At 46.0% G+C, this 14,378-nt stretch overlaps 3 protein-coding genes across 4 annotated transcripts in view; 1 reads left to right on the top strand and 2 right to left on the bottom strand.

The window, feature by feature from the left end:
- Nucleotides 1–2,538, bottom strand: part of DGCR2 (DiGeorge syndrome critical region gene 2) — a 37,164-nt gene extending 34,626 nt beyond the window's left edge. For both annotated transcript variants that reach the window (XM_085238222.1, XM_085238223.1), the window contains exon 1: nt 2,112–2,538. In XM_085238222.1, coding sequence (XP_085094348.1) covers nt 2,112–2,190 — 79 coding nt within the window. In that variant the 5' untranslated portion in view covers nt 2,191–2,538. The remainder of the gene's footprint in view (nt 1–2,111) is intronic.
- On the top strand, nt 2,485–6,238 carry TSSK2 (testis specific serine kinase 2). Its single transcript, XM_085238825.1, is given in 5 exon segments — nt 2,485–2,615; nt 5,505–5,579; nt 5,581–5,849; nt 5,852–6,033; nt 6,035–6,238. Coding segments are annotated over 5 exon segments (861 nt in total).
- Nucleotides 6,239–7,059: 821 nt separating this feature from the next.
- Nucleotides 7,060–14,196, bottom strand: ESS2 (ess-2 spliceosome associated protein). Its single transcript, XM_010720338.4, has 10 exons — nt 13,995–14,196; nt 13,705–13,873; nt 12,610–12,705; nt 11,874–12,040; nt 11,045–11,162; nt 10,472–10,605; nt 10,235–10,337; nt 9,312–9,421; nt 8,310–8,425; nt 7,060–7,767 (listed from the first exon to the last, which is right to left on the bottom strand). The coding sequence occupies exons 1-10, from the start codon at nt 14,133–14,135 to the stop codon at nt 7,482–7,484; spliced, it is 1,440 nt and encodes a 479-aa protein (XP_010718640.1). The 5' UTR covers nt 14,136–14,196; the 3' UTR covers nt 7,060–7,481.
- Nucleotides 14,197–14,378: the final 182 nt, after the last annotated feature.

The raw sequence follows: 14,378 nt of genomic DNA, 5'->3' as shown, positions 1-14,378 counted from the left end.
AGTACATAAAGCCTCACATCAGTCTGCAGCACTCATTTGATAGCTCCAAGTACAGATTTAAGTTAAGCAAGCTGCAGGCATCCTTTGTAAACCAGGAAGACAGTTGCTACAATACACAGGTTGAAAGAAGCAGAAAGAAAAACAAACACAACCAGGAAAATAAACTGTAAGTCCAAACGATACTGTAACTCTCTTCTGAGGAAATCCATGCACCTGCCCACAAGAGACAGGGACACGTTCATTGCCATTCTCCTTGTTTAAAATGGGAAATTTGGTTCTGTGCACAGTCCACACTCACATGAACTAGATTCCCCATTTGCACGTTTTAACTCAAGATAAGCCCCTACAATATTTAAGTTACTGAGCAGACGACCTGTTGGAGACAGTAAGTGAAGCAAGTTAAAAGCAAACCTTGGCAAAGGAGGTGAGGGCACACAGCAGCATCTACCTGCAGGCCCTCCCCAGGGCACAGGACGCCATCACCATGGACAGCTCAGGCCATGGTAAACAGGATGGGCGTCCCAAAGGAACTCCTCAAACAGCACCAAGCTCCAGATGCCATCCTGCACGTGACTGGTTATGCCACAAGGTGAACTAAGGTTCCTACTTTACGTCTGGTTCCATGTGTAGCCATACACATGCACACACGTGGTTCAAGCAGCGCATGTGGAGTTGCTGTGGAGGAATCCCAATGCTACAGCTTCCAAATCCAGACCTGAAATGATGACAGCTGGGGGATGTTTACAAACAAAGTATTTCCAGCAGCCTAGCTAGGAGACCACAGATCTTTAAAGTCGATACCTTAGTGCAATAGTGAGAAATATTCAAGGAGCAATACCCAAGACAAAAACTTGTCTTCTACCACCAAGTACTGGATGCTAACAAGGATCTGATACCATACTACAGTAACACATGTTCTGACACTGTACAGAAAGTGCCATTTTCCAATTTCTAAAAGGCTGCAATGCTCAATTCCAGGCCAGAGAGGAGCCTATCACCTGAAAGAGGACACTGACCTCTGCTGAGTGCTTCCAACCAGTGACTCGACCGCCCACAGCATCAGCCAGAAGGGCAGGTGCCTGGCATGGAGCTGACATTGCATCCTGACCAACAGAAAGGCCTCTAGCTTCTATAACACCAGCTAGGCTAGCAGTTTTTCTTTTCTTTTTTTTTTTTTTTGGCTACTTAAGTGCATGTCATAAGCCCTAACATACACACTGCTCTGCCAAAAAAACAAGATAAAACAAAGCAAGTCACACACACAGCAGTTTCAACATCCAAGTTTGTTATTTCAGTCGGACTGCCTACACTGACCCAATTGTGCTTCAGCTGTACCGAGAACTTGCTTGAACACAGTTCACTAACAGTGTCACATTTTATTAGTTTGGATCATCAGAGTTATTTTGAAGGGAAAGAATGAGTGGATTTCAAAGTTACGAGAGGAATGCCATCGTTCTCATCATCATACTGACAAACAGTGAGCAGCTTCCATCGTGCTATGGAGGACAGCCTCACACTAAGGCTATGGATCCTCCTGGCAAGAGCTCTGAGCAAGTTCAACAGCCAAAGAGAAATGCATGAGCAACACGGTTCAAAAAGTAATCACTTTCGGGCAACAAACACCAATAATTTCCGGAAAGTTAATCGTTTTCATGCTTTAAAGCCCTGTGCCTATAGCAGCTACCAGGAAAATCCCGTCGCTGCACCGCTTCCCTGAAAGAAGTGAACACAGAACTGGGGACACGATGCGGTAAGAACTAAGATGCAACAGGGCTTTTTCTCTTCAAATGATCACGGTGAGAAGCGGCTCGGGGCTCCCGCACGCCGTTCCGAGCCACCCAACGCACGGGGCGCCGACGCCGGGGTCAGGCAGGGCAGCAGTAGCACCCGCCGAGCCCGGCGCTCCGCTCGCTGCAGGGCTGCGCGTATTTCCAGCGGGGCTTCCAAAGCCGCTCCCCGGACACCTGCGGGGCTCCGCGGCGCCGTTCCGCGTCCAGCGCAGCCCGGAGACGTCGTGCTGGTCCGGCCCGCAGCCGAGCCGCAGCCCAGGCCCGAGCAGCGCCGCAGGCCCCGTGCCCGCAACCCGCTCCCCCGACCCCCTCCGCCCCTACCTGGCCGCAGCGGCTCGGTGATGCTCAGCACCAGGAGGAAGAGGAGGAGGAAGGTGCCGCTGTCCGCTTTGGGCACCATTTATCCTCCGTTCATCCTCCCCCGGCGCAGCGCCACAAACCCGCGGGGAGCGAAGCGCGGGGCGACGCTCGGCGGGAGGAGGAGAAGAAGGAGGAGGAGGAGGAGGAGGAGGCGGCGGAGGGACGGCCGCCGGGCGATCCCGTCCGCACCGAGCTCTTCCCCGCCCCGTCCGCCGCCGCCCCCGGGCGGGAGCCAGCGGCCCTGGCTGCGGCGGCGGCTGCGGGCGCGGGGGCAGCGCGGGGGTCGGGCGGCGCCACGCTGCGGGCCGCTCGCCTGGCTCCGGCGACGCACAAGATGGCGGCCGCGCCTCCCCGCCGCCTTCCCCCGCGCCGCCACGCCCCCCTCCCTCCAGCGCGGCTCTCGACCAATCGGCGGCGCGGTGGGCGGGGCTCGGCGCCCCCCTCCGAGAAAGCCCCGCCCCTGGGGTCGGAGGCTGCGGGGCGCGCCGTCGGGGCCTCGAGTGGGCGGCGGCTGCGCTGGGGGGTGCCCTTAAGGATGGACGGGGCTTTGCTCCTAGGTGGTGTGGTGTTTTCCTAAGATTTTTTAAAACGGCGGTGAAATCGAGAGCTGAGATTTAATTAAAACGCGCAACTCGATGTTTTCCACTCGTAGGCGGCGGTTCCAAGGTCACAAATAAAAGGCTGTCAGTGCCCCCTCGGGCCCCGCTTCCCGCACCCCGCTCCTGCTGCCCCTTTCTCTATCTGCACACGGCCCTTCCTCTCCCTTCCTGCGCTGCTCCTGCCCGCGCACAGCAGGCAAAGTAACGCTGAGAGAAAATAAACCAAAGCCCGCTAAGCCCGGGTGGGTTTTCGCGTTGGGTTTGGCCGTCTAAGGCGCTATTTTGGCGAAGAGTTCTGGCAGCTCCATTGCAGATAGCAAGGGTGCACGACTGCAGGAAGCGGAGCCCTGACATCAAAGCAGCGCTGCAGGAACGGCCTGGCTGCAAAGCCCTTCCCAGAACCAGCTTTAGAGCATTTCCCTGGAAATAAATTACAGCTCTGACAAACGCCCTTCAATCCATCAGAACCAAGGCTTCTGATTTCAGGTTAACTCACTCGAGAGAAGACACAGGACCGGCACCGTCCCGTGCCTCAAGGTAGTTTATGCAATCTGCTTCTAAACACGGATTGCACAACACAAAACAATTCTCAGACACGGCTCTAGCTGTGCTGTTCCGTGAGCCAGCCACGTCCTGGTACGAGCACAGCTCCTCAGAAATTCCAGGGTGCATCCAGCCAGGAAGGCTGAGCACTGAAACGCTCCTGTATGCGCATCGCCCATCAAGCAGGGCCTCTGAGTAGAGGCAACCAATGGTCGCATTGGCTTGCACTGAATGAAGCAGAAACTTCAGGGGTTAATAATTAACATTAACACATACTGCAGCAGGGACGTGGCTGCAGGCAGAGCAACGCAGAGCAGAGCCTTCAGCACACCTAGCACAGATGTGAAGACTTCATGGAGACAAGCAGATTGTGGGAATATTGTGAAATAAACATTTTACCTAAAAGCTTCAGAGCTGTTTACCCAAGTTAGTCCTTAAGAAATATCACTGAAAACACGGACACATCAGTAAATAGATGTTCTTTATATTCATCCATCAGTGTCTGAGAATAGGTTGGTTGTTTCTTCCTTTTGCCTGAAGAAAAAACTGAGCCCTTAGTTACTTCCAGACTAAAAAAAGCAAAACCTATTCGTTTCATGCACTCACAAACCCCAGTGACGCCGTATCACTCAATTTATTCTCACAAGTTGTGCTATAAAAGTCACTGGGAAAGGTCACAGCCAGGGACAGGTGCTGTGGAAGTGGCAGTGGAAACCGCACAGGAGGAAGCTCTCCACCAAGGCAAACACAGCACCAAACACCCTCAGCCTTACAGAAATCCGCAGGCACTGCTCAAAGAGCTGGATAAATATTTCCATGGATATTCCCTGCGGAGAACGTCGTGCGATTATAGCAAAGCTCCGGACTGCCAAGTGTTACACAGGCTGCCCAGTGTTCCCCAGGCTGCCCTGTGCCCAGGCGTGGTGCAAGCAGTGTACTCAGCTGGCTGTGACTTCCTGCCAGCAGGGCTCAGCTTGCACCCAGAGGTCAGCTTGTACTGCAACAACCGCAGCTCAGAACGGTTAAAACTGTTCTTCGTCTTTCTGGCTAATTATAAAAAATAGCTACAAGTTTCAAAGAAAGGGGGGGGGGAATAATAATCAGAATTCCCAGAATGTCAGAATGTTTGTCAGAATGACTTTGGTGAGCTGTGCAGGATTGTCCCCAGCCCCTGCGTTGTTCTCATCATTAAGGCTTTGAAGTCATACACTTGGGAGTGAAAAATTATGTTTGAAAAAGCAGAAACCAACATAAAGCAAAAAGCCCCAGAGGCCGATTACAGTGAAGCAATCAGCACACAAACCACCATCCTCCCATCAGTTCCGAAGAAGTGATGTTGTGAGCTTTTCTCAAGTACAGCAGAAGCTGGAAGTCAAAATGCAACTTACTCGATGAGTAAGGGTTTAAGAAAATAACAGCTGCCAAACCCACAGGAAGCAGCCAATCATCAGAGCTAGGAAACAGAGGGACTGAAAGAGAACCGAGGAAAGAAAGTTAAGGGAAAGCACAAAGCAAATAGAAACAAACAGTTCTTGAACGCAGCCACTCTGAAAACAAAACAAACAAAAAAACCAGCATCCCTTGCTCCCCAGCACCTTTAGGAGCTCCTTCACGTAGTACTTAACCCTGTGTGCCTCCTGAGATACGAACATGAACAATTAAACAGCTTCAGAAAGGTTTCAAAATGCTCTACTGCAATAACAAACTCAGATACACTGTCGTGCTTGAATATGAAGCCAAGCAACATAAACAGAGCATTGGTCCATTCAGTGAAAACATTTAAAAACTTAACCTACCAACAAGTATTTTGAAAACTCACGATAACCAGCAAGAAGAGCTAAGACTAGATTTCTATCTATTGGGTACGGCAGGAAACCTTCAGCAGTAGAAATTCATAGAATCATTAAGGTTGGAACCACTAATCTTAGTTCACATCAACCCATCACCACCACTAAACCAAATTCAAATTACTTCAGAAAATTTTCCAATAGTTTAATGCCTTCAGGAGGAGCTTTCTTGTGATCATCGTTATGAATGATTCCTTCTCCATTTTAGCTTGTGGGGAAAAAAAAATAGTCTAAAACTGGTAAACCAAAGACTGAAGAGGAAGACACCCCTAAAGTAACACTGAAAGAAAGGTTTCAACCTGAGCACCACACTAGGAGAAGTCTCCTATGGCAGTGAAATTAGCCTGCTGCAACAGGTTATAAAGCAATGTGGCTATAAAGATAATTGACAACAGAATGCCTCAGGACTTCCTGGACTGATTTCTCCCTAGGGAAACAGATGGAACATTTGCACCACCCATCAATCATCAAAACTGAGATCTTTGAGATATCAGGGGGGAAATTGTACATCTTTATGGCGCTGGGGGTAAAGGGAGACCTCCTGGGCCATGTCAAGATGACAGAAGCTGTGAAAGAGAACTTTACTCATTTTAAGTTCCAGCAGTTGGCTTCTGCCATCAAGCATTGCCATGACTTAGCTGTAGCTCACAGAGACCTGAAATCTGTGAATATCCTTCCCAATGAACATTTAAACGTCAAGATGTCAGACTTGACTTTTCCAATATTTGTCTCAGGGTGAAAAGGGAAGATCCATTCTCAGCATATGCATATGCAGCCCATGAACTGCTGCAGGACAATCCTTGTGACCCTGGGATTTCTGACATCTGGAGCCTAGGTGTCATTCTGTATACAATGATCTATGCATTAATGCCTTTTAGTGATTCTAATGTCAGAAAAAACTATGTGTACTCAGAAATAATACAAGACTGACTTCCATGCATCAAAATACCTGACTAAAGAGCGTGAGGACCTTATTTTCTACTTGTTTCAGTCTGACACTTCTCAGAGGTTATCTGTAAATGAAGTTTTGAGATACTTGTGGTCCCAGACTCCAAAATCCCAAATCCTTACCCCCTCTGCCCACTGCACAAGAGGTTGAGTGTTCCCAAAGTCTGCAGAGGAAAAGCCTGAGCATGATCAGCAAGCCAAAACTTCCTTCTGCGCGATGGAAAGCTGAGGTGAAGGAAATGAGATTCTCTTAAAAATTGATCCAGCTTGTGAACTGCTGGTTTTCAACTTCAACTACTCCAAGCCCTTTCAGAAACAGTCATCTTTTGCTTTATAAAGTTCATCTGCTGAGCTGAATGAACAACCATCTCTGATATGGTTTGCAATAATCAAGAGTTATGGTCAAAAGCACAAAGGAAAGCTTTCTTTTGAGTCACAGTGCTGTTCACACTCAAGCTTCTGTTATACCAGCTGCAGAACACAATAAGTAAGATTGCAGGTTATTAGGAAGTGTGAATTGACATCTGGAAATGGATGCATTTCTTTTGACAAGTCCACCATACACTGGGAAGCACCAGTTTAAAATCCACTTGCATTAAAGAGATGTCCCCTACAACTATGAGTGACATCTCATATATATAAGGGTTAGGGGTCTGGAGCATCTCCTGCATAAGGAAAGGCTGAGAGATCTGAGACTCTTCTGTCTGAAGATGAGAAGGCTGAGAAGGGAAGAATTTCTTTACTGTCAGTGACAGCACTAGAACAGTCTGCACAAAGAGGTGGTGGAGTCTCCCTCTCTAGAGATACTCAAGTCTCTCCAGGATATGGCCCTGTGCAATCTACTGTAGGGAAACTGCTTTAGCTGGGGGGGTTGTACTCTATGATCTCTAGAGGTCTCTTCCAACCCCTTCAATTCTGTGACTCTCTTCTGCACAGCACAAGACCAAAAACATTTGACAAGCAAGAGTAAAATCCAGTTCAACCTTTTAGGAAGGCTTAACATATTTTATAAATAGATATATTTGTATAGAAATGTATTCAAATGCATGGCCATCTGAAAAAAAGAGATATTTTAAAAATTATCACTGTTTTAGCTAAGAGTCCAGATTCTTCTTTGCCATTGCAGGAAGCACTGCCATTACAGCAGCCCTGTGTAACATATCCATGCAGTTCAAAGGGAAGTTATACCACAGCAAGAGACACTTGTCTTCCATAAAGCACATCACAAGCTATTTCAGCTACATAGTCTAGATCTGGTCCCGGATCTAATAGCTGCTAGCTTCCACTCCGGCAGCTGAATCTAGATACCTCTTATTACTGATGGTTTAAAACATCCGTGTTGCAGACAGCTGAGCATGGGCTGTTCACTATTGACTTGCTGATGACAAGAATATTTAGAAGAAATCAGATGCCTTCCTTCTTTTAGGAAGCTGTAGTAAATTGTCTGTGATTGATGTAGTATCTTGAGATACTGGTGTCTGAGATACTGTCCTAGACTGTGGAGTGGTTGTGGGTGTTTGAGGCCCATTTGCTGGTGTCTTGTAGCCAGGAGTTCCTGTGTGGGCTGGAGAAGGAGTATAGCTGGCTCGCAGGGCTTTGTCGGTGTATTTACTTGCAGTCCTGTTTACTAGTCGTTGCAAAGCTGGTGACATTGCTGGGCTTAATCCTTTTGGAGTGAGGCTGGAATAGAAAAGACAGTTTTAAAGACTTTACAGTAAAATTTAGTATTTATCAGGAATACTATCAACGCTTCCACAGGAGAACTTGGAGTCCGCTTCCTCCACTGACCAGACCCATTGGCAGAAGTCCTTTTGCCTGCAAGTAAATTCAGCCTGATCTTCTAGAGAGAGAAGTAATAGAGAAACATCTAACATCCCTCCCAAACATAAACTGCACCGCCTGCTTGCTTCCTTTGAGCCTGTACTGTCCTTCCTGTGACCCAGCCAAGCATGCTGCATCAGGTCTCATCTACTTGCAGTGAAGCAAGACATTAATCCAGATGCACTACTTGGGTAGCATAGGGCAGAACAGTAATGCTCATAAGAGGGAGTATCAGGAACAACCACCATCTCCCTTCCCTTGATAAGCATGTTCTTTTACATCCTAAAAATGTTTACATCTAAAAATGAGCACTTTCCTCATTCCTCCCTTTCTGCATATATTGATTTAAATCTCATCTTAAATACCCATCCCCAATTCCTCCATCACAACAGAAGTCTCACCTGGCCAAGTTTTCTGTGACTTTTCGAAGTGCCTCCTGCTTCTTTGCTCGGTTTTTAGCTGCCACTTCATTGGCCATCTTGAGTCCTAACCTCTCACGACGTCCAGGCTCCAGGATCTATAAATACATCACACACTTTACTTGCCAAGGCAGTAGGTATGAGCACTGTATAAATGAAACAAAGCGCTTCCATGGTTGGATTGCAGCTGACAACGATCTAAACCGGGGAGGAGTGGGATCAGCCCACTCTTCTCTTCTGCTACATAAAAGCAAGAGAGGACAGAGAGATTTTCAACTTGCCTTTGCAAGTAACACATATGGTAAAACCAGTTCAGTCAAGGAAGCAGCCATTACATCTGGCATTTCCTCCTGCTGTCTCTCATAGACAAACAATGTCACCTGTGTCTTGCCTAGCCTGGCCCATGGCCAGCCAGCTCTCAGGCAAACAAAGGCATTGCTAAACAGCAGAAAAAACAGACAACAACTTCGAAGGCGCACACAGAAAATTATTCTTCTCTTAAACTAAGAATCTCAGACAACTCACATTCAATGATACCAGCAGGAGACATGTTGCACACAGGGTCAAGTGCCATTAACAAAGTCAGAGTACCTTTTCAACCTTTAAGTGATGCAGCTGCCTCAGACTTGGAAAATATTATGATTTCTACCCATCCCTAGAATTAAAATCAGGGAAACCAAGCATCTCTTCAGCTTTCTCCAAAAGCCCCTTTGTCTAGGCCTATCATCAAACTTCAAGTCTCACTGTTGCCAGTTGTGTATTGCACCTCAGATATCTGCACTAAGTAGCTTTCATGTGGAGCCATGTCCATCTCTACCCTCCAAACAGAACATAGATTATTAGTCTCAAGGACTGGGAACGCAGCCTAGAGATGTGTCACACATCCCACAACAATGTTAATCTATTAGTTACTCACTTGTCTTTCCCTTCTTAGTCCATGTCCCCTCACCCCCAAAGAATGACACGTTGACTCCTATGAAGTACCTTGAAGGCTGGTCCAGGTGTGCGATCCACATACGGTGTTTCTGATCCATCCAGACGTAAAGGGGTGGTTTCTATTTCACCCCATGTCATAAAAGGAGATTCGTTCACACCTGAAAACAAATTTAAAAAGTCATACTCATGCAAACTATTTAACTATTTGGTCAGCCAAAAAAAAAAAACAAAAACAACACAAAAACCCACCCACAGAGAACCATATTATGAAATGTAGCAAACTCAAGACACAACTGAACCCCTCTAGAGTCCATGTTGAAAACTAACATGTCGTTCCCATTACAAAGACATGACCTTATACACCAGGTACTGCTCGTGGCTGTGTCACCCTCCAGCTTACAAAGCCCAACCTGATCTTTCTATGTGTGTATTTTTCCACTTGGAATGCTTTTGCTTAGTGAAACTTTCATTTTCTAATTCTACCAGTCTTCCCCTTTGATACTGTATGAAAATTCCTTCAATACGTGAAACTATTTAAAAGCAAGGAAATGGTAGAAGACTTAAAACATGGAATAACCAAATGTCTGTGTCATACAATGACTACAACTTGCCTAACAGCTACAACTACAGAATAGATTCTAAGATTAAGTCATTGCCTAGAAAATCTGGCTGTCCAGTGTTTGGAAAAGGCATTTTCACTGGAGAGGTGCATTCCATATGCCACCTACAGGCTTCTCAGAGGAAAAGCCTCACTACATTCACATTTTAAGAGTGATAAAAAAAAAGACAGGGAAAACTATGCTCGTGAGGAACAGCTACAAATTCAGACACCACATCTGAACTAGAAGAAAAATAATCAGAGTGTTCTATCTGAAAGCACCTTGAAGCTAGTACATCTGAACAAAATGAAACTGTAACACACAAGCAGATTCGGATGAAAAGAGGAAAACAACAATAAAAAAACCTCTTACCAGGGGCAGGAGAGGGAGTAGTCACAAATCCATATCCATTCACTTTTGGAGACTCCTGGGGTATCAGCTCTTTCCCATCTGGTCCTACTTTTCCCTGTTTGTACTGAAATAATAAAAGACAATGTCATTCATTAACTTCCAGAGAAAGATGCCAGCTATCTGTATCCAGCATACACACGTCATCAACAATTATGTTGTTTTAAAGGCCTTTGATCAGAAGCAACAAAATTATCCAACCTGAGCGTTGAGGGCTGCAGCTTGCTGGAGCTGTGACTTGCTCACAGCTTGGCTAAATGGATCTTTCACAAAACGAGTGTTCCGATGGACAACTTCTCTGGGCTTCTTAAATGTGTCCTCCTCATCAGGTACACCTGGACATGCAGAAAGTCTTTGTGAAAGAGCTCAGCTCCAACATGATATAGTTTTCTTTAGCAACCAAGTGACCATGAAACCAAAGCAGCGCTCTTTGAGCAGAAGCAACAAATGACTGAAAATAAGAAGTGCCTATGAATAAGATGAAACAAACCAGAAATATTTATGGCTCCTAAAAACAAATGCTTGTGTAATATATTCAGTGATCACGTTCAGTGACAGAACACAATCCAGCTTTGCAATCAGAGGCAATGAAGCAAGATCTCAAGAATGGTGCAGGATGGGTGGAGAAGACTCTAACAGCTGCTCATCTCTGAGCTACACAGAAGAATCAGTGCAGTAGCACCAGTAAGAGCTGTTCTGTCAGAAGGGGAATAAAGCACTGTCTGGAGTCAACCCACCTAGACAGATTGCTCTCCTGCGACTTGCATACCTCACCTGTTGGATAATACATGAGGGTGTTTCTAGCAGTGTACTCCCAGGTCTCCAGCCCAGCTTTCACACTCTCCAGAGCTTGCTGCTCTGCTGAAGGAAGTGCCAGGTTTTCATTTCGTCTCTGAAATGACAAGAGGAAAAAAAAATTAGGACTGAAAACGTACTCCTGCAATCTTTTCATCAAGGATACACCACTTGGAAGAGCACCAACTCACCAGCTCAGCTACAAGTCCTAATGTACTTAGCACCTGCAAAGCATGAGCTCCCTCCCTCTGGCAACTGGCACTTGAGAAAGCATCCTGTGCCCATAGGTGAGCTTACAAAACCCTGTATGAGCTCTTGTAGTGAGCACTATCACTATAGACTTAATTTCTCACAAAGATTATGTATATCACTTTGTTACACCTTGCGACAACACTAATGATGATTCAAACAGTTTTCACTTTTCTCCATCTACTAATCAAAATTAAATTGAATGCTTCAGCACCAGAAAAAAGAGAATAGCAAGATCTGCCATGTATCTCATACAAAAGGCAGTCTTCAAGACTAAAATGAGTAGCCTTGAAAGGATCTTTCTACCATTCTAGCCTTACAGAAAATGTATTAGCTGATACAAGCAGCAAGAAAAGAGCAGAAGCTTTTTCTATACTATTAGTCAGAGGATTTTCAAACTTTTCCATAAAAATACAGATATGGAAGCATTTGGCAGAGTCTGAAAACAGATGGTAAGAAAATATACCATTTAATTAAACAGGAAAGAAATACAGGAAAAGGGCATTTTCCTCTTGTGTCATTTTGGAAGTGCAGAGAGACATTTGAGCCATTTCCCTACCTGGGCATACTCCTCTTCTGCACTGTACAGCCAAGCATGTTTGACTTTCTCCTTCTCTTTGGCCACTTCCATGATCTGCTCAAATGAAGCATTATCTTCACTTGTGTGTTTTGCTAAGAAACTGTCCAGATTGGGAAGAGCATCTTTATCATCTTTTTCTGCTTCTCCTAACAAGAAGAGGGAAGAAGTTTGACAAAGGTTAATATCTCCCTTTCTGTAAGAGACACAAATCTTAGTTCCTTCTGTGAGCTAGCCCTCTACTGACCCACTAATAATTAAACTTAGTGGGGGAAAAAAAGAAGTGTATACATGCAGAATGGCACAACAGTAATTTTTCTGGAAAACATAACCAACTTTCAAAAAAATGCTTTCCTTACATTTGTAACTATTTGTGTTAAAGGCAAAACACACAAGTGCCCAGACAATAGCAGACATTTTTAACATGCCATATGAATATCTATGCCTCTGCTATCTTTGCTTACTGACCCTACTTTCAGGTGACACAGGAGAAATTTACTGCTTTCAAAAAAATGCAATGCATTAGGAACTTACACTGCCTTAAAGAGATCCATAATTGAAAATTCACACAGTTTCAGAATTATTATTTTCACTTACTAGAAGGTTAAAAGAAACTGCTTAAACATTGGCTAATGTTTAACCTTCACCAGGGAACAGAGTTCACAAGCATATTTTCGTGCTGCTGAGGAATTTAGTGACAGAAACATTATACTCCTACCTTCCTCTGCAGCTCGGGTGCCAGCTCTGGATTTATTTCCCAGAGGGAGACCACTTGGATGCACTTCTGGGGTTTCAAATGTGGCTGGAGTAACATCTGTGACAAAAGGAAAAAGGTTTGCATGGTTACCAGAGCACAGAACTGAACACTTGCCATGACATTCTGCATCACAGTACAGGTCAGGTACCAAACATGAATCACAGAAGACAAATCACAAGAAGAATTTCATTAAAAAGTTGCAAAAAGACTATAAAACATTCTTTTCAATATGGTTCCCATCAACAAACAACATCTCTCGTCTGAGACATTTTCATGCTGAGAAAAATTCACAGGAGAGTCACAGCTGTACATATTTGCTGCAGCAATGTGAGCTTAACAACCTTAACACAGCTCAGTGTGGCACTCACAGGAGGAGAGGAAAGGAATTCACCGTGTGACATGTGTCCTTTTGCCATGAGAAAGCTGCTTAGCTAAACTGCCCACAAGAGCTCAGCGAGGCACGGGCCTTCAGTATAAAAAAATACCCAAACTTGAAGTGAAAACAAACACATAACTGAGCATCTGATGCTTGCTGCATTAACCTTGGGCTGTCATGAGCTTTCCATGCCTTCCACCCCAAAAACTGTAATGATGATTTAGAACATAGCCTAAAGCTTCTGATAGTACAAAGTTGCAAGGTAAGCAAGGTAAGTGATTTTTGCTAATAAACAAGAGCTTGACAAAATATATCTGAGGCATGGTTACCACATTGCTTTTTTCTCTCCGGAAGGAATTATTGGACACTATCAAAGAGAAATATTACATCAGTCATCAGATACTGACTACTGCCCAGTCTGCCATACTAATTCCCACGCAATGTAAATCTGTTAGTATGACGTTAGATAAGAGTGATAACATTAAACACAAACCTTTTTACCTTAAATAAATAAATAAATAAATAAAAAGCTGAAGACCATTTCTCTCTCTTGTATAGCCCACGGTATACAAAATGACAAAGCATAATGTCATTTTTTTGTTTTGTTTTGTTTTTTTTCGTAGAAATCATCTATAATATCAGTTTAAACATTGAAACAGCCACAGTGAGACGGTTCTTACATGGCACAGGTGTGTCCCGCGATGATTTGCCCAAAGAGGAGCCAAATTTAATAGCGATTTGCCTCATTTTCTCCAAGTCACCATTTTCCTCAGCTTCCAGATACTCCTTTTGCGCCCGTAACTTCTCCACGTCGGGAAAGAAATCGCGCTGAATAATATTCTCCAGACTCTGCAAACAGAAAATCGCACGGAGGTGTCAGGACCTCTCGCTGCTCCCCAGCCGTTCGGGACAGGCCGGGCCGCGAGCAGCCGCGGTGACACGGAGCGAGGCGTCCGGGCCCGCCGCCCACCTCGATGTAGGCATCCTCATCCAGGATCTTCTTCGGACGCTTAGCGGCCGGTCGAACGGCCTCCCTGCTCCTGACCACGGCGCCGGCCTCGGCGGCGACGGGCACCAAGGCTCCAGAGGAAGGCGCAGGAACGGCCGCCATGACGCCCTGACCCTCCTCAGCCGCCGTCGCAAACGCGACGCGACGTGACGTCACAATAACGCGACTCAGAGAGTTGGAGCACTCCTTCCGGGAGAGGCGAGGGGAGCCGCTGTCAGCGCGCCCCCTTGCGGCAGGGAGGAGCGGACCGGGCCCGGGGCCCTGGTGACGGCGACGCCGGGGCAGCGGAGTCGCGGCGGGGCCTGGGGAACGCGGGCGGGGCTCGGCAGCTCCGTAGGTGTGTGT

The sequence above is a fragment of the Meleagris gallopavo genome, chromosome 17 (genome assembly GCF_905368555.1).
Source record: "Meleagris gallopavo chromosome 17, MGAL_WU_HG_1.1, whole genome shotgun sequence".
In the NCBI taxonomy this organism is placed as follows: Eukaryota; Metazoa; Chordata; class Aves; order Galliformes; family Phasianidae; genus Meleagris; species Meleagris gallopavo.
Note: the sequence above shows the minus strand (reverse complement) of the source record. Positions and strands in the feature narration are given on the sequence as shown.

Bases quoted from the DNA above. Each gene is read 5' to 3' on its own strand.
- ESS2 (XM_010720338.4), bottom strand. From the start codon at position 14,135: ATGGCGGCCGTTCCTGCGCCTTCCTCTGGAGCCTTGGTGCCCGTCGCC. The intron at 12,041-12,609 runs GTAGGAGTATAA...TCTTCTTGTTAG, and splicing joins CACCCGAGCTGCAGAGGAAG to GAGAAGCAGAAAAAGATGAT. The intron at 10,606-11,044 runs GTGAGGTATGCA...CTGCATGTCCAG, and splicing joins CCTCATGTATTATCCAACAG to GTGTACCTGATGAGGAGGAC.